This window comes from Diabrotica undecimpunctata, chromosome 4 (genome assembly GCF_040954645.1).
Source record: "Diabrotica undecimpunctata isolate CICGRU chromosome 4, icDiaUnde3, whole genome shotgun sequence".
In the NCBI taxonomy this organism is placed as follows: domain Eukaryota; kingdom Metazoa; phylum Arthropoda; class Insecta; order Coleoptera; family Chrysomelidae; genus Diabrotica; species Diabrotica undecimpunctata.
In genome coordinates, this window is record NC_092806.1 from 55,780,961 (window position 1) to 55,800,679 (window position 19,719).

At 34.2% G+C, this 19,719-nt stretch overlaps 1 protein-coding gene across 4 annotated transcripts in view; it reads right to left on the reverse strand.

Moving 5' to 3' along the window:
* Positions 1 to 19,719, reverse strand: part of Idua (alpha-L-iduronidase) — a 264,927-nt gene that overhangs the window by 217,260 nt on the left and 27,948 nt on the right. For all 4 annotated transcript variants that reach the window (XR_011950646.1, XR_011950645.1, XR_011950644.1 and 1 more), the window contains exon 5: positions 19,342 to 19,639. Coding sequence is in view for 1 of the 4 variants with exons in the window: in XM_072529494.1 (XP_072385595.1) it covers positions 19,342 to 19,639 (298 nt within the window). In the remaining 3 variants the exon portion in view is untranslated. The remainder of the gene's footprint in view (positions 1 to 19,341; positions 19,640 to 19,719) is intronic.

Consider the following 19,719-nt stretch of genomic DNA (forward strand, 5'->3'; position numbering starts at 1 on the left):
GGAAAAGCAAATGTTAAATAAAAATTGTTCATCGTTTGTAATTCGTTCACTCATAACTTCACAAAATTCTAATCGCTTATCAAAATCGTCTTCATTAAGTTCTTGTACAAGGTGAATTTTATACGGATGAAAATTATGGGCCTTTAGAATCCGTTGGATAGTACGTCGACTAACACCACACGAAGTTTGCAATTTGCGGGTACTTAATGTAGGATCTACAATAACTTGCCCTAAAACCCCCACTTCTGTTGCTTCGTTCCTTATAGGATTTTCAATATTACGTTTTTTATTGGCGACTGATCCAGTTTCCCGAAATTTAGCTACAAGTTCTAGAACATATTTTCGGTGCACATTATTGTTCTCATGTCGCTCATTAAAAATTTGTGCTGTTCTATTAGCGCACTGATTATTTCCGAAAAATATTTCAATAATTTCAACCCTTTCTGCCGTGGAATATACCATGGTTAATTTATGTATAAACCAATAAATGATATTTTTTTTTTTTTTTTTTTTTTATTTCAAAATACATGTCTCGGCTGCTGTGGCCATTGACACGAGGAACTGTATTACAGAAAACAATAAATTAAGTTACATTGATATCTAAAAAAAAAGAAAATACAAAACTAGCAGATGAATACAAAATTAAAATATAGATAGGTGATACAATTACAACAGGTGATATAATTTACAGTTTTTAAGGAACTCTATCACATTAGACATATTGTTTTTGCAATTTAAAATATCACATAAACTTCCGTGGATACCATGTTTGATCCGTGCTGCTGCGTACTGGTTACATTCCACAAGTATATGGTGTACACTTAGACGGGAGTTGCAATATTGGCAGTTTGGAGGTTCTTCTGGAACCATCAGATATCCGTGGGTTAGCCGGGTGTGCCCAATTCTAAGCCTTCTAATGATGGTCTTCGATTTTCTTTCCGTAGAAAAAATTCTAGGTCCTAAAATGTTTGGTTGGATGGACTTTAGTTGGGTAGTGCACCTGTTCCATTGATTTTGCCACATTGAGGTAGATAACTTTTTAATTTCAATTATTATATCTTGAAACAATTGGCATTTTTCATCTGTAAGGTCAGAGCAACGTGCTTCATTTGCTGCGTGGTCAGCATTCTCATTTCCTTTAATACCAACATGTGAAGGATTCCATATCATCGAAACCGAAGTGTTGGATTTAGCAAGTGCTGTACATCTTTCGTGGATCTCATTAACTAACGGATTTGATGTGTAGATTTTTCTAATGGAATTTATGGATGATAATGAATCTGTACAGATTGCTAAGTTTTTGGTACCCTGCATTGGAACCTCCAGAGCTTTAAGTATGGCGTAGAGTTCTGCTGTGAATATACTGGTAATCTTGGGTAGTCTATACATTGCTAGTCTGTTATTTGTGGAAGTAACGGCACATCCGACACTTTCTTCGTCTTTAGATGCATCTGTGAATATTATGTTATCAAACTTGCCTCTATTAATTATGTCATTAAAAGTTTGTTTCATGAGTATCGTGGAGGTTTCCATTTTCTTATATCTGCACAAATTTACGTTAAAGTCAGGTAATATTTTTAGCCAAGGTGGAGTATTGGGCTGATTAATGGGGGTGGTAAGATTTAGGTCAAAATTTTCTAAGAGTGGGGATAGAAACTGTAGTGATGAATTGGCAGTAGCTCTACTGTGTGCTCCTGTTAATTGAAAATTTTTAATAAGTTGGAATGATATATTATTTGGGTTTGCAGAGACCTTAGCAAAATAGGAGTTTAGTAGACGTTGTCTTCTAATATTTAGAGGGGGTTCACACGATTCGACATATATGCTTTCTGTAGGGCTAGATCTGAAGGCTCCAAGGCATATTCTTAATGAAGTGTTTTGAATTGTATCTAGTGATTTTAAATAAGTTTTAGAGGCAGACATATATAATATCGATCCATAGTCTAACTTAGATCTTATTAGGGCTCTGTATAAACTTAATAGGACTTCTTCTTCGGCTCCCCATTGTCGATTGGCTAGTGATTTTAAGAGATTTATATTTTTTGAGGCACTGGCTTTAGTTTTTTCTATATGACTCTTCCATGTTAATTTTTTGTCGAAAATTACCCCTAAAAATTTGTGAGTTTCAACTACTTGTAGTGGATGCTCTTTTAATTTTATGAGTGGAAGAGTTTGTTTATATTTTTTGCTAAAGTTAATCACTTTAGACTTTGTAGGCGAGAAGCTAAAACCAATGTTGTTAGACCAGTGAGAAATGTTATCAATAGTATTTTGCAAAAGAGTGCTAGTGGAGCTTGTTACTTTACCCGAGCAGTAAATAACTAGATCATCCGCATAGATATTATGTTTGACAGGGGGTTGTACTAAGGAACTAAGGTCGTTAAGAAGCAGTAAAAATAAGGTTGTGCTGAGGACTGATCCTTGAGGTACTCCTGTCTCCAGGATATATGAGGGAGACATTTTACCATTTGCAGAAACTTTGAAACTTCTGTTAGTTAAAAAATTCTCAACAAATAGATATATGTTTCCAGATAAATTAGACTCTTTAAGTTTTTCTAGAATTGCCGGCCTTGATGCTGTGTCAAAAGCACTTTCTATATCGAGTGAGACAGTTATAAGGTCGTTTCTATTAGAGAATGCTTCTATGATATCGGATTGAAGAGTGATAAGATTATCGATCGTGCAACGATTTGGACGAAATCCTGATTGAGCGGTATTGATAATATTATGTTTTTCAAGATACCAAAGTAAGCGTTTGTTGACAATTTTTTCCAGGAGTTTGCAAAGTGTGCACGTTAATGAGATGGGTCTAAATGACATAGTTGTATTGGCAGAAGTATCATTTTTCTTGAGTGGAATTGTTATAGCTTGTCGCCAAAGTGTTGGAAATTGGTTACCTAGCCATATGTTGTTGTAGAATTCTAGTAACTTTATTAGGGTATCTTCATGTAGATTTTTTAGGAATATCGATGGAATGCCATCCGGCCCTGCAGCACTGATCTTTAGGGAGTTAACAGCTTCGACTAATTCGTCGATTGTTAGTGGGAGATTGACAGGATGATCATTGGAATTTGGACGTACAACACCTTTATTTTTTATGTTTGTTGGTCCAGTACAGTTGTTATCAAGTTTAGATTTATTTAAATAGTATTTGGTAAGTGTGTTTACAATCTGCTGGTCATCAGTTATGACATTGTTATTTTCTATAATGGCTGGAATTTTGTATGTTGTATATCTACCTTTCATCTGTTTTATTTTAGTCCATATTTGACTAGAAGGTGTGTCGGAAGTTATGCTACTGATGTATTTGTTCCATGAGTTCTTTTTGCTTTCTTTAACAAATCGCTTAGATTTAGCTCTTAGTTTTCTAAGATTTATTAGGTCCGCTTGGTTTCTAGTTTTACGATATCGGTTTAATGCTTTTTTACAATCTTTTATAGCTAGTTTACATGATTCATTCCACCACGGAACATATTTTTTGGAGGGATCAAAGTAGTATTTACCGATGCATTTTTCAGCAGAAGTTATAATACAATTAATCAACATGTTAAGATCTTCATCAGCAGAATTCGTAAAGGAGATTTCATTTGTTTGTTCCTTGACAATTAAGTTAAATAGATCCCAGTCAGCGTGAGCAATTTTCCACTTAATTTGGCTTTGTCTTTGTGAGTTATCATTGTTAGAAATTAAAATGGGAAAATGGTTACTGCCGTAGAGACTTTCCAGTGTTTTCCATGTAAGATGAGTAGATAATTCTGGATTACATATGCTTAAATCAATGGAAGAGAGAGTACCTGTTTGAATATGAAAGTATGTGCTGCTTCCAGTGTTTAGAAAATTAAGGTTGGAATTGATTATGATATTTTCAATCATTTTGCCTCTACCGAAAGTATTACTGGAGCCCCACATAGTGCTATGTGCATTAAAATCTCCAACTAAGATAAATGGTTCAGGAAGTTGGTTAGTTAGATTTGTAATTTCGAGAGCTGTTAGGGTATAATAGGGAGGAATATATACGTTGCAAATTACGATTTTATTTGGACACCAAACAGTAACGGCAACGGCTTCTAGAGTTGTTGTTAAGGGAAATTCTTGATGGAACATATCTGTAGAAATAAATATGGAGCTTCCACCACTAGCTCGTGCGTGTGATGTTCGTATAAAGTGGTAGCCAACGTAATTTTTAAGGTATGGATTATGGTTTTTAGAGAAATTGGTTTCTTGCAAACAAATGAAATCGGGTGAAGTATCAGCAACAAGCAGTTGGAGATTTTCTAGATGGGGGTAAAACCCATCACAATTCCACTGGATTAAATTGAATGAGAAGAATATTAGAAGGGGGGATTTTTCAGTGCTGCGACCTTTGGGATCGATCGGAAAGGCACTCGTCGTCAGTTAGATCGCTTGATGAAATTGGGTCTGATAAACTTGTGGCTTCAGAGGATTCTAGTTGTAGTTGTTTCTTGATCTTTTTACTTAGACGGGTAAATCGGTTTTTTAAGGATCTATCTGAAAGATTTGGATATATAGTATGCAGGTTTAAAAGTAGACTTTTTACATCATCCGTGAGCTTTTTCGCTTCCGAATAAGGATCAGAATGTCCAAAACTATTTTCAAGGAAGAAAAAGAAATTGTCTATGGGTATTTTAAAGGTTTGTGGGTTCTTTTTGTATGCTTCTTGGATTGTTCTCTTGGTGGTTTCGGTTAATACTAATTCTGTTGGAGTATCAGGTTTGTGCTTTTTTTTCTTAGCTTTGAGACCTTTTTTGGGGGAAGCTGATAGAGGAGGAAGCATATCTAACAATGGTTGAGCTTCTTTCTCAGGAATTTCAGGGCTTGTTAGTTCACTAGGAGTTTCTATTTCAGAGTGTCCTCGTTTTTGAGATATTTGTGTTATGTCGATTTGGTCTGATTGTGTTTCAGTGTTGGATTGAGTTTCAGTGTTGGAGTCTTTATTTTCGATTTGTGGCTCTTTGGCATTATGTGTAGAGGGAGATGAAATTTTTACGGATGAGTTGGGGCTTGTTGGTATATATTCGGTTGGGAGTGTATTGTCTGTTGGAGGATTTGGACAGTTGGAGGCTATATGTCCTGTTTGTTTACAGATAAAACAATGTACTTTATCTGTAGAAAGGAAGATTCTGTGTTCATTCCCTTCAAAGGAAATAAGTACTGATGTTTGTAATTCAAAATCTTCGGAGGGAGGGTATACGTAAACTTGGCGTCTGAAACTTAATACGTGTGAATATTCGTCCCCAGGAATGCCTGCTCTTAAATAGGATATAGGAGATGCGATGCGAAGTCCAAGATTTTTAATGCTATTTTCAACTATGTCATGTGGTAAGAACGGAGATACATTAGATATAATTATTCTTTTAGCAGAGGAAATAAGTCTTCGGATATTTAAAGAAACATCTCCTATCTGTATTATAGGATGTGAATCTATGAGCTGGTCAACAAGATTAGTATTAGAAAGATAGATACAAATGCGATTGTTTGATATCCTAGATGCAAAGGAGACTTGTTTAGGGCCTATTATATCACCTATAGCTTTAACGTAATCGTACAATTTCAGATTTTCTTCGGCATGCATCACAATGGCTTGATGTTTGCTTGGGAAAGTTGGCCGTGGAATTGTTTTCGCTACTGATACATAGGATAAAACTTGGTTTTGTGTTTGAGACATATTTACTGTTTTGGTATTTGGTACGCCACTGCTCATGTAGTCAAAAGCAATTGCGTTTTTAGTTGAAATTATAATTTAGCTTCTATGTGTTATGGTAAAGTTTCAGCTTTTTATTCATTTTAAAATAAAAATAGATTGCCGGTTCTAAGGCAATCCTGTTTAAATTTTTTCTTTTGTGATTTTAATCAGTTGAAACAAAAACAAACCTCAACTAGTAATGAGTGAATTATACATACATTTATTTGTAGTTGAAGGTACACTTATGTTCACTGTTTTTGCACTATGTTTTAGTAAGCACGACAAAATATAAAACGATGTTACTCGTTCGACACCTCGTAGTGGAATCCTGAAATGATATTTTAACAACAAAGATTGGTCAAATCAATCGCAAACTAATGTACTATTTCCTATTTAAAATAAGTACGTGGCATTCTCTACTTATCTTTCTTCAAGAAACAACTTTTTTTGTCACAAAGGACACTTCAATTGCTATTTTTATTATTAATAAATCATTGGCGTACTAAATAAAAGCATTTACTTATCAAGAAAATGCTTTTACTCAAATTTCTTCTGAAAGAAGTACAAACTAATTTGATGTACCTATTAAAGTCTACTTTAAACTTTAAATCAATAAATCTCCAAAACTACTGAATTGAATACATGAATTTTACATCATTATAAAGGGAGTTGAAAGACCTTTCAAATAATGGATCATTCGACCCCCCTTTTCATTTAAGATTTTAGGGATGATGCCACCCCCGCTTAAGGGGCTGCAAATGTTAAAGTGATTTTATGCCAATTTTGTGTCCCCCTCGAAAACAAAATCGACGGGTCCGAGCGTTTTTTCAAAAAAGGAATCATCTGCCAGTAAATGCCTCTGTTTCGTTTTCGGTGCGCCACACTGTATTAAAAATTTATTAAAAGACCTCTCAACAAAATCATAAAATATCAAAACATGTTCGACAGTTTAATATGAATATGGAAAAAGAAAAAAATAGGTACATAGACGTATTTAACTCATATTATATGATTATTTGATCCATACTGTATACGAAATTAATTTATAGAATTTTTCTTTCGTTGAAGGGTTTAAATTAAATTCGCACTAAACGATATCGATATTTCATAAATATCCTGCAGAGTTTTCCCAAAGCCATAACCTCGGTATGCAAATTTTCAATAGTTATTCGACTCGAATATCGGTAGGTGTCATTGAGCCAATCAATACCGATTGAATATCGTCCCAATTATAGCCAGTATAGGAATACAAATAGGTTTCATTTGTAGAAATAGCTACATCGGTAATTGCTTTCGACAGTTTCATGTTTTCTGGTAAACTCGAATTTGCAGATCTACATTTGGAATACCGCCAAATTGGTATGACATATTGATCTCGACTCCACCGTTTCGACGTTCAGGGCGATTTCGATTGCACTGGTAAAATAATTTAAACGATTTTCCTTTAAGCTTTCCAAGATCGTTATGGATTAAGGTGAATTTTAAGATGGGTGTGAGAAATGGCATTCGGATTTTTGGAGAAAAAGTTGTGTGATAACTTCAGTAATATTAATTGATTTATCCTTCCTTTCAAATAGGTCGGGAATATTAATAAAAAAAATTAAAATATTTAAAAATTAATAAAAACATCGTTTTTTGCTTCTTTTCTTGCCTATAACTTTAAAACCATTAATTTTGGAATAAAGTAGTAAAGAAAGTGTGAAGAATAAAATAGCTACTATTGAAGTTTCTATTAGATACAACTGATTAAAATGTTTTAATTTATTAAAAGTGAAACTGGAACAAACCATGAAGTGGAGATATCCAGGAGTGGCTAGTATACCTGTTGAATACAAAGCACGTGGTGTTCGTGTGTATTAAGGTATAAAAAAAACCTCTTCATGAATCATCTAGAATCCACTCAAATCATGACTAACAATACAATTCTACACTGGTTCCGTTACGTTGATGATTGCTTAGTGTTCATTAGAGGTAACTCAAATACAGCTTCTTCCTTACTAAACACTATCAATAATATTCACCCCAATATCAAATTCACTATGGAATTAGAATCCAACTTCTCCATCAATTTTTTGGACCTTTCCATCAATAGAATTAATAATGTCTTTGATTATAGCATCTACAGAAAACCCACACAAACAGATCATGTCATACATTTCAATTCTAACCATCCAATTTCACACAAATTATCTGCATTCAACAGTTTCATTCATCGTTTAGAAACCATCCCATTATCCAACACTAACTACAACCAAGAACTAAACATAATCAAACAGATTGCTTTCAATAATGGCTACAACCCAGATATCATCCATAAACTCATTTATAAAAAGAAACGTAAATTGCTTCAACAATCGGCTTACCATAACATTACTTCAGATTCCCCATCTTACTTCTCATTACCATTTCACTGTCCAACACTCTCCGAATCAATCAAAAACACTATCCTGAATTCTGTTGAAAATATTAAGATTTCCTTTAAAGTTAACAATAAATTGAGTAGATCATTATGCAATAGTAAGGACTCTATTGACTTCAGCAAACGCAGTGGAGTTTATAAACTTCAATGTTCTGACTGTGATGCCACTTATATTGGTAGAACTTGTAGATCTCTAGTAACCAGGGCCACGGAACATTCTAAGTTAGAGAACACTTCTTCTTTTTCCCATCATCTCAAATATCACAATCACACAATCAAGGTACCAGATGATATTTCTCTTCTTCATAACATCCCAGGTAGAGATTATCTCAAACTTGACCTTTTTGAGGATTTGGAAATAGTCAAGGAAAAGATAAACAGTCCCAATTGTGTTAATCGTCACACCAGCATCAACAGAGACTTTGTTCCGCTTCATCGACAATTATTTTCCTGATCTAACTTTCTTTCTGTTAACTACACATCCAGGTTCACTTACTTCTACATTTCTTTCTATTTTCCCATAGCTTAATATCACCTTATATAATCCGCCATACTTAACTCTATTCTTGTCACCATTAATACACTAACATACCCTTTTCCAATATCCCATTTCCCATCCTCTCCAATAACTACCATCTGACTAATCACACAGGTTTTCTTATAAATACTCACGTTACATCTACCAATCTCTTATCACAATCAGTTTCAGTATCCCCAGCTTACATCTTTACATTTATCTCCTATTTTCTTTTCTTTCTTTTTCTTTTATTTCTTTTTCCTCGATTCATCTTCCATAAATTTCAAACCAACTTTTATCTGTACCTACTTCATACAAGGAAACAATTAGGTAATAACATTCTTTGTATCGCCTTTAAAATGATTTATTAATTTCAACTACCTAACTTAAATTTTGCCTTACCCTGGTATACCAAATTTATTTTACATCACAGTCATTGTTTTTACATTCTACCACCTTTATTAAAATACCAAAAATTGCTATTGATCTTACTACACACAAAACACAATTCTTCACTAAAAACTGCCTATTCACAAACTTAAGCACAATGACTTTTGCTCCTACTACATCATTCCACTTGACATTGATGGGTACTAACTGATTTTTCATACCATCTTTATATCAGTTAGCCCAAGACTCCAGAACAGATCAGAGTTAAGTCTATTGCATTTACCTTGATAAATACCATGAGGATTATATTTTAATACGGATGTCCTTCCAAAGTTTTTTATGTGGCCATACAATGTTTTTAACAACTTTTTATGTAAGTGGTAAAAAACCAACGTGTTATTTCTATATATTTAAATTTTAACTTACTTGTTTTTTAATATTGGTATTTTTCAGTAGTCTCTTTTAGTAAACTGATGATGGAATGATTTAATTCCGAAAAGATCTTCTTAAAATAAAAATTTAAGCTTGTAATAAGCACTTTTTTATACCTTAATACACACGAACACCACGTGCTTTTTAATTTATTACTCTTCCTGCAAGATAGTAATAAATAATAAAAAAAAAACGGAAACAAGCCTTTCATATTCAATGTTTTTCAACCACTTAGATTATACTTAGTACCTTCATAATTCGCCAAGACAACTTTATAGTATAATAAAGTAACCCACTATATATACTTGCTAGCAAAAAAATCGACTCAAAAGTAAAATAAGTTATATTTCTTCACTACACTGTCTGGCCAGTGTATATCCACATAAAATGTAAAATTAAAAGTAAAATATCGTAAACAGAAGTAATTTTTATTGCAATGACACCAATATTTATAAAGTTGGTAAGTACCTAAAGGACATCACAAAGATAACTCAATATTGTATGTGAGAAAATATGTTATAAATGAAAGTCATTATGTAATGAATATAAAAGTGAATTAATATAAAAAATCAAAATATTTCCTACTCTGAGTTGTATTACACTTTCCATGCGATCTCTTTAGGACCTTATTTAGTTTCTGACTGATTCCTGAGGAATCTCTTCCCGCCATTCATCTAATGCAGTTTTTAGCTCCGCCACTGTCGCTGGTGCTGGATTACGGATCTAAACCCTGCGTTTAAGTTCATTCCATAGGTGCTCGATGGGATTCACATTCGGACTCAATAGAGGCTAGTCCATTGTTGTTATATTGGTGTTGGCCAGATAATCTTTCGTAAATCTTTCGTATTCCGCGCTGTATAACATCGAGCGTTATCCTGCATTAGCATGAAGCCATCGCCCATGTAGCAGACGTAAGATACAACATGGTCTTGAAGAATATCCGTAATGTAACGATCCACTGTCAAACCCCCTCCGCGATCACCACCGAGCACGAACACAAGCTCTGTTTTTTCTTCTAAAGATATACCACCCCAAAACATACACGAACCACCTCCATAGCTAACTGTTTCGATACTGCAGTACTGGACAAATCGTTTTCCAGACCTCCGATAGACTCGTCGTGTTCTTTCATTGTTATATAAGTAACTTTGACCCCTTATCAGAGAATAAAACTCTGCTCCATTGGCCAAGGTCTGAATAGACGTATTATCGAGCAAACTGAAGTCAAGCTTATTTCTGACGTGCGTTTAATTTGGGCCCTATGTTAGCTCGTCTAGGAGGCAAAGTGGCAGCCTTGAGTCTTCATCCAACTGTCCACTGAGTGACAGTGACACCTCGTACATTTCTCAAGGATTGTTGACTCATGTCGCCTGCCGATTCCTAAACCCGAACCTGGTCGACGACTGTAGCTACCGGTCTCCTGGTATCGACATTAACTCCTTGAGACGGCAGACTGCATCATAAGTATTGCTTTCATTTTCTTCCACCAAATGCAACGCATCTTTGCCAACCCATCGACGTTAGCTTCTTTAACCAATGAAGAAATATTGGAAACAATTACTACACGATTGGAAGAAAGCTAATCCAAACTCATTATCTGTTGAGAAAAGTTTGTTTCCAAGATTATTAAAAAACTTTTTGAGAAAATGGCGCAGTCTGTTGCAGTTAACGCTAGAAAAGAAGTAACTTTCTTTTTGTAATAAAAAGTTTTTATTAAAATGTTTATAATTTAAAATCATTTTAGTGTGTTTATCTTCACCCCAGTTAACTAAAAATCATTTTTATTGAGTAAAACCATAGGCAGTCAAGTTATTATTATTATTATAAAATTATAAAATTACAATTTTTGGTTTAAAAGAAAAACAATATTTAAACTATAATATAAAACGGTCAAGTCTGTTTTTGAACGAGTTGGTAGAGGGAGCAGAGACAATGTTATCATTAAGGTTATTCCAGCACTCAAAAACTCTACTTGGTAGAAAGTTCTGTCTTGATCTTGTAGAAAAATGTTCTTTCTTTAGTTTAAACTGATGACCACTGAGGCGTTCATCTTGATTTATGGTAAACATTTCATCGAGATTTCCAAAATTGAATTTTAGTATTTTAAATGTTGTAATTAAGTCTCCACGTTATCGGCGAAGTTCAAAAGAAGTTAGGTTAGCCATACTAAGTCTTCGTAAGAAGGTCTTCTCGGTCCCAAAGGAATTCGAGTGGCTTTTCTTTGAACGTTTTCCAACAAAGTCTTGTCTCAAACCAAATCAGGATACCACGTTGGTCAAATCCACCCTATTCTCGGTGAAGTTGGCCAAACAAGCAATTTATTTTTTCTGAGTTCGGTTTTTTAAAATACCCGATATTTTTTCTACTAAAATTAAAGTTAAGACTTATACACATATTATACAAAAATATATGATACATTTTATTGTTTTGTTTTTTATTCTCCAAGAAATATCTTTAGTTGAAGATGGTCAACTACACCCCATTTTAGGTACTCCCACCACCCGACTTCCCCATAAAACCTCCCCTCGTAGGAAAACGGGAAAATTGATTTACCAAGAATCTATACGTCGTAGAAAAAAATATTTCAAATACAAATGTAGCTGAGATAATTTAGCACTTTTTATGTAAAATGAATATAAATTTGAATGTTGCTATGCGCGCGAAATTAATTTTAAATGAAATTTGTAAAATACAAATACAAATCTTAAAATTTGTAAAATTTTTTAAATAAAATGTAAAACTCGACGGTAAAAATTCGATATCCTTTGATCAGAGTGTCCTATCGAGAAAAAGCGAAATGTGAAAGTTTTCTTTTGCAATTTTTACATGTTGTTGCAATTGAAATCAGTTTCTATAAACGTGTTAAATAATTAAAAGTTTCGCGAGTTTCAACTGGAATTACACGTTTTATCGGTTTTCTTTTTGGCCATTCTGATCATTATTGGATACCCAATGATGTGTTGAATAGTCACAAAAACATAATCGGAAGCATATTTTGAAGAATCCATCTTTCAGATAAACTCAGAAATGATGTTATCAGAATCCATTGAAAGAATTAACACGCTCATACTATCTAGGAAACAACTAAGCCTCTATATTTTCTTCTTCATATGCTATGTGCTTAGCCGCACGTTTTCCGTTGTCTGTGCTCTTTAAATCATTTGTGTCGTTTTCGACTCTTCGGAATATTGTACTCTCTGATATTACACTAAACACGTATTTTTGTCAGTCACAAATGCTGTTTCCTTCCTGTCTCTTTCCTTCTAAAATTAGTTTGGGAATATAGTATTTGCTCCCCCTAAGGATATAAGGTTAGGTTCGGTCCGATTTTATTCATGTACCCCTTGTCGATAGTGTCCTGTCATGATACCTACGATGATTCTAAGATCATTCATATTTATATCTAGTAGATATTTGGATCTCTTTTTCGCAGGTTCATGTATAAAAGCCTTCGAATGTTTGAAACACATTTGTTTATACTAGTAGTCACGTTTCATCCGTTCCTTTGACTGTGCTTCTTACTTTGCCAACAACAGGTTCTGGGTGGGTTCGCTTTTTCGTTTCTTTCAATACCAGTATGTCCAGGCACCCAGAGTAAACTAACTGTTTGACTTTTTCGATCCGAATCAGAATCTGAAGACAGTTCGAAACTAAGTTGGGGTCAATCCGATTCGATTCCACTGGCTTTAATGCCGTCTGGCTATCAAATATCTGTTCCTACATTAACTCCTTATTTAGTTCCTGCAGGCATAACTCTATAGCATAAATTTCCGCTTGGAAGATAGTAGAGTGATTACCTAGGCTTTCACTAAGACTTAGCCTTATTTTTTTTTTTGGCATTTAGACCACAATTTAATACAATTTACTATTTTCACTGGGATGCCACAATAAGCCACAATTTTACTTTAAAATAAATTTATTACTCCAGTCGTCAGAGACGAAAATGCCACTGAACCTGTAAAAATCATACCAACAAGCTGAATTTTACAAAAAATGCCAATTTTAGGACGCCAAAAAGATGTAAAAATGTTTACTACGTTTAGCATCAGGCTTTCCCCTAAAAGCCCCTTCGTAGAGGGGGGAAAACGGTAAAAATCGATTTACCAAGAATCTATAGATTATAGAAAAAATTTTTCAATTCAAAAATTTAGCTAAGATAATTTTGAAAAAAATGTATGTTAGCACTTATTATGTAGATTTTATGCGAAATCAATGTTCAATAAAATTTATATGAGCTTGACAGTAAAAATTCAATATCTTTTTATCCAAGTGTCCTATCGACAAAAATCAAAATGATTTTTAAAGGTAAAGAGTGCAACTTTCTTATGCAATTTTTATATTACGTCGCAAATAAACTCAGTTTTTATCAAGCTGTTAAATAATAAACGTAGCGTGTTGCCATTTTTTATTATTCTCATGAGATCAATACAATTTATCCCTTTTATTGAGAGGCCACTATAAAGTTTTGATTACTAGAGCCTAATCTTCATAACCTACAGCATGAAAGTTTTTAATGTAAAAGTTTAAATTCGGCGTTTTTTAGTCATATTTCAAATGCCTCATAATTGTTGCCACAACTTAAAATTAAAATTCCATGTTAAAGATTTTGAAGATTGATCTTTATAAATGGAACTTTCACTACGGCCGGTCAATACAAGTGATAAATTTTATTGATCTCACGAGAATCGTAAAAAATGAAAAAAATCGCGAAACGTTTATTTATTGAACAGATTTATACAAACTAGGTTTATAGAAACTATAAGAAGGGTTTTAGGAGAAAGCTCTGGGGTAATAGTTGTAAACTTTTTTGCATCTTTTTTGGGATCCCAAAATTGATATTCTCAGCAAAATTCAGCTTGTTTATATAAGTTTTAGGAGTCATTATCAAATCTCTGAGGACTGGACTATATTTGACGTTTCAATTTCTATTTCGCAAATCGTTCTCAAAATATAAAATACTAATTAATGTTTGAAACTTTCATAAAATGTCACATTTTAGCAAACAAGCTCTGAATTAATTCAGCCTTCTTCTAGTGCTGACTCCTCTAATAAAAGTTGGCTATAACCATTGGAAATTCATCTCTATCTGCTGCTTTCGTTAAAGCGTCTGTGTGTTCAACCCGGTCCATAATGCTCCTAAAAGTTAAATTTTTCGGGATACTAAAATAAACACAGGCGGGATATAGTTACCTGCAGCGCTCATGCAAAAGATCCCTGTTTTGGTTTTAGCACTTTCACCAGAAATGGCAGTAACCACTTTTTTCGCCCCTTTCTTTCCATAAGTGTCTGGGCTCTATCCTCAACACTATGAATTTATAATTTAAAATAGCTTTAGTGCTATAATTTTAAATGGGAGGGATAGGGAGCGTATTTTATAGTGTATCGGTCAAACTTATAATCGAAACTAAATCGATAAAATCAAATAGATCGAATCATTTGTTTTTAACAGGTTTGTAATGAACTATATGGAACTTCTTCTTCTTCTTCTTCAGCCTTCATTCATCCATTGTTGGACATAGGCCTCCTCCAATTGTTTCCACGCTTCCCTATCTTTTGCAATTCTCATCCACTGCTTTCCAGCTACAGCTGTTATATCGTCTATCCATCTCTTTTTGTCTCTTCCCACGCTTCTTTTTGTTTCTCGAGGTCTCCAGAATGTCACTTTATGAGACCATCTGTTGGTGTCTTGTCTTGCTACATGTGCTACCCATTGCCATCTCAATGTCGCTATTTTTTCTATGATGTCGGTTACTTTAGTTCTTCGACGTATTTCGGTGTTAGGAATTTTGTCTCTGAGGCTTATATTTAACATGGCCCTCTCCATGGCCCGTTGAGTTACTCTTAATTGTTCTGCCATTTTTCTTGTTATTGCCATAGTTTCCAATCCATAAGTTGCAACGGGTAGTATACAAGTGTCATAGGTTTTTCGTTTTAAGTGCATTGGGATTTTTCTGTCTTTTAAAATGAAGCTCAACTTCCCAAAAGCAGCCCATGATAATTGTGTCCTTCTTTTAATTTCTAGGGTTTGATTTTCCTTTTCGTTTTTAATTGCATGTCCTAGATATATATATTGTTCTACCTTTTCTACATTGATGTTATCTATCGTGATGTTTTCTAGGCTGTTGCTTAATATCTTTGTTTTGTCGAGATTCATTTTTAATCCTATTTGATTTGATTTGTGATTTAAATCTTGTAGCATTGATTTTAGTTCATGGATATCTGTGCTTATTAGTACTATGTCGTCTGCGAAACGCAAATGGTTAAGATATACTCCATCTATTTTTAATCCCTTTTCGACCCAATTTAGTTTTTTGAAGACATTTTCTAATGCCAGAGTAAATAACTTGGGTGAGATGGTGTCACCCTGTCTCACGCCTTTGCCAAGGTCTATTTTCATAGTTTCCAGATCATCATCTATTTTTACGTGAAAAGTAGCATCATCGTATATATTCTTAAGGAGGGCAGCATATCTTGAATCTACTCTGGCGTCGTCCAGTGCTGTTAAGAAGCCCATTTCTCGATACTGTCGAATGCTTTGTGATAGTCGACAAATGCCAGATGTAGTGGTATGTTGTACTCTATTGTTTTTTCAATAACTGTCCGGATTGTTTGCAAGTGATCGATAGTGCTAAAACCCTTACGAAAGCCTGCTTGCTCCACCGGTTGGTATGCATCTAGCTTAGCTGTCAATCTATTTGTTATTATTCGAGTTAGTAGTTTGTAAAGGTGTGACAACAAGCTTATTGGTCGGTAGTTTTCTATATTTGCGGCGTCTCCTTTTTTATGGAGTAGAATGACTTCCGCATTTTTCCATGCTTTTGGTATTTGTCCTTCCAATAGGCATTTATTCAGTAATGCTCTCATTGCCTCTTCTAATGCAGTGCCTCCCATTTTTAGCGTCTCTGAAGTAATTTTATCTTCTCCTGGTGTTTTCCCATTTTTCATTTGTTTTAGGGCGGCTCTAATTTCTGATGTTATTATTTCAGGGAGATCCTCTGAGCCCACATTTAAGATATGTTTTGTTGGTATACCGGGGTTTGGAATAGTAGAAGTATACAGCTTCTCATAAAATTTTCGGATTTCTCTAACGATCTCTTCCTTATGCGAGCACAATGTTCCACGGTCGTCTTTTATCTTTATGATTTTATTCCTGCCAGCTGATTTACATGTTTTTAGTACTTTCATGTTCTTATTGTTCTCTATGGTTTCAAGAATCTGGTTTGTTCTATAAGCTCTGAGGTCTTTTCGAATATTTTTCTTAACACTTCTGTTGAGCGCTTTATAGTCCGGGTTATCTCTGTTCGTTCTTCTTCTTTTCTCTATCTGTTCTAGAGTCTCGGGTTTTAGTTTAGCTTCTTTTTGTTTTCTTATTCTGCAACAAAGTTTCTTAGTGACTGTTTGTATGTGGAACACTCTCCGTAAATTTAAAATTCCTGGCTAAAATTATTAGCTCTTGCGCCAAAACAAAGCACGCAGAACGCGCTTTCTCGGGAAATTTTTGTCGATTGCCGCCAGTTGAGTCAATAAATTTGGTCAAGCACATGCCCCAACCCCCGAGAGACGACAAGTCATCAAGCTCGTTCGGTTACTTTTCAAAAAATTATTTTACTTGTGGAAAGGGAAGCAACAGGTCACTTTGTCGTGCATTTTGGAAAACACTTTGTATACGCACGAGACACCGACATATACAATACCAGTCCCAGGGCTCCTGAATAAGTTCATACAATTGGTAATATAAAGTTATTTATAATCTCTGAAAAGACTAAGCACTGCAGCCACGTGGTTGGGCAATTTTTTTGCCTCTGATGGACGTGGAATAGTAAGCGGTTCCATTGATGAGTTTTCTTGCCGTTGGATTTTTACACATTTTAACAAATGCTTAAGTTTATTTCTTACCTTATTAATTTAATTTTGTTTGACTACGTAAGGCGTAGTATATATAGTAATATGTGAAATTGTAACTGTTGAAAATTAATATGCCGGGAAGAAATAAGATTAGCATATTTTAGTCTATCTCTATTTAATTTACAAATATAATAAGTATTTTAATTAAAGGTTAATATCATCATCATCATTCTGACTTTACAACTCTGCGTGGGTCCAAGCCTCCTCAAGAATTTCTCTCCAGTCGTCTCTATCCATCACCTTCGTTCGCCAAACACGTATTCCCATATTTCTCATATCTTCATCGATGTTTTCAAGGAACCTTCTTCTGGGTCTTCCACCTTCTTCTCTGATTAATGGGTCTATCAAGAAGCGGTTTTCTAGCTGGATGATTTTGTTCCATCCGCATTACATGTCCTATCCACCTCAGACGTCCTATCTTTTCTCTTAAAATATGTTTTACGATATCTGGTTCCTTGCATATTCTATAAAGTTCGACGTTGTATCGTCTTCTCCGCACTCCATTGTCATTTACTGCTCCCTAGATTCGAGCCTTAGTACTTTTCTTTTGAAACATCCTAACATGATTTCATTACTTTTTGTGAGAGTCCAGGTCTCTGATTCATATGTTAGGACTGGGCGTATTATTGTTTTGTAAAGTTTTATTTTTGTACTTCTCGATATAATTGTGGATTTAAGGAGAAAATTGAGCCCAAAATAGCATCTGTTGGCCGTGCAAATTCTGCGGTTTATCTCTGCGGTAGTATTATTTTCAGTGTTAAAGAGCGCTCCCAGGTATAAAAATTTGTTCACTGCTTCGATGACGTCGTTTTCTATAACAAGTGGTAGTAGGATTTGTGGTTGCGTGCTTATTTTTATATACTTCGTTTTGTTGGTGTTTATTATTAAACCCATTTTTGTAGCTGATTCTTTTAATGCTATATATACCTCTCATACAGCGTTTTCCGTTCTACCAACAATATTGATATTATCAGCAAGGATTTGCACTGTTTTATGATATATTGAAACAATGTTTGTGATTTATGACATACGTATTACTTTGATACTAAAGAAATATGTTCGTTTTTTTTTTGATAATAAATATTTTAACTTTAACTCTGTCAAATACTTATATAATATTTTTTTGTTGCATGGAGACATTCTCCAGAATATTTCTCATAAGATAAACTACCTTGTTTTGTTATTACTTAAAGAATATAAGTTTCCTTTGCTGTGTGGTAATATATATATATATATATATATATATATATATATATATTGTATTATTAATTTGGTTTCCCAATAGATCCTGTGAAAATTCGGATAGTGCCCAACACTTATCTTTCATCGTAAAAAATACTGTTGTTTTGAGACTATATTAATTACATATGTTATTTTCTGATCAATATCTTTTCTAAGGAACCCCCATATCTCTTCCGAAATGAGCAACCGGGGATACGTTTCTTATTTGTTTGCGCCTACAGGGTGATCTTGTCTTCGTCCCCTTTTACTACTCCTTTAGTGCCACAACAGTTATGGTAAATCATTTTCGAACATCTTCTTGTCGATGGATAACTGGTAGATATTTAACCCCGCCACTCGTCACTATTAAAAAGTATGTTTATTTAATTCGCATGATGGTATAATGCAAATACAAACAAGAAAAGATGAAATAAATCTTTCCTATTTTTTTTCTTGTAAAACAGATGAAATATGTAGTTTAAATGCTGAACAATGATTTTGCTAATAGAACTGTAGAAAAAATTATGATTGAAACATTAATAAAATTCTATAACTGACCCAGCTTATGGTCTATGGTCTTTAATCATGACTCTAACAAAATATCAAGCTATCTCTCCGTAATTCCTATGAAATACGTATAATATGGGAAGAATATATATAGAGCTTACAGTCTTATGAAACTTTTACTCGATGATATTTGTTTTAAAAATTAGCACTGCGACAATAGAATAAAATATTTAAAAAAACACTTACTCATTTGAAACTGGCATCTTTTTAAGCATCGGAAACTTCTCAAATATCTCGTCGATCAGCACCAAACTCCCATCAACAACTCCTTTGGCGCTTCCTCCGCCTTTCCGATGAAAAGAAACGAACTTCAAAGGACAGACACCAATCGAAGCAGAAGAGCAAAATTCAAGAATGCCCCAGCAGAGGGGGTGGTTTTTATCTCTAAACAGTCCCGCCGGACCGCCAAACTTGTAAGTTGAATTCGAAGCAGAAAAAGCAGATTTTAACCCTTCGTTGGTCGCCGAAACGTAGTCGAGATATTCTGAAAGGGATGATTATTTAAATAGCCGGAAAAAATCCGATAGCAGACTATAAAAAAGGAAAAGTCTTGCGGAAAAGATT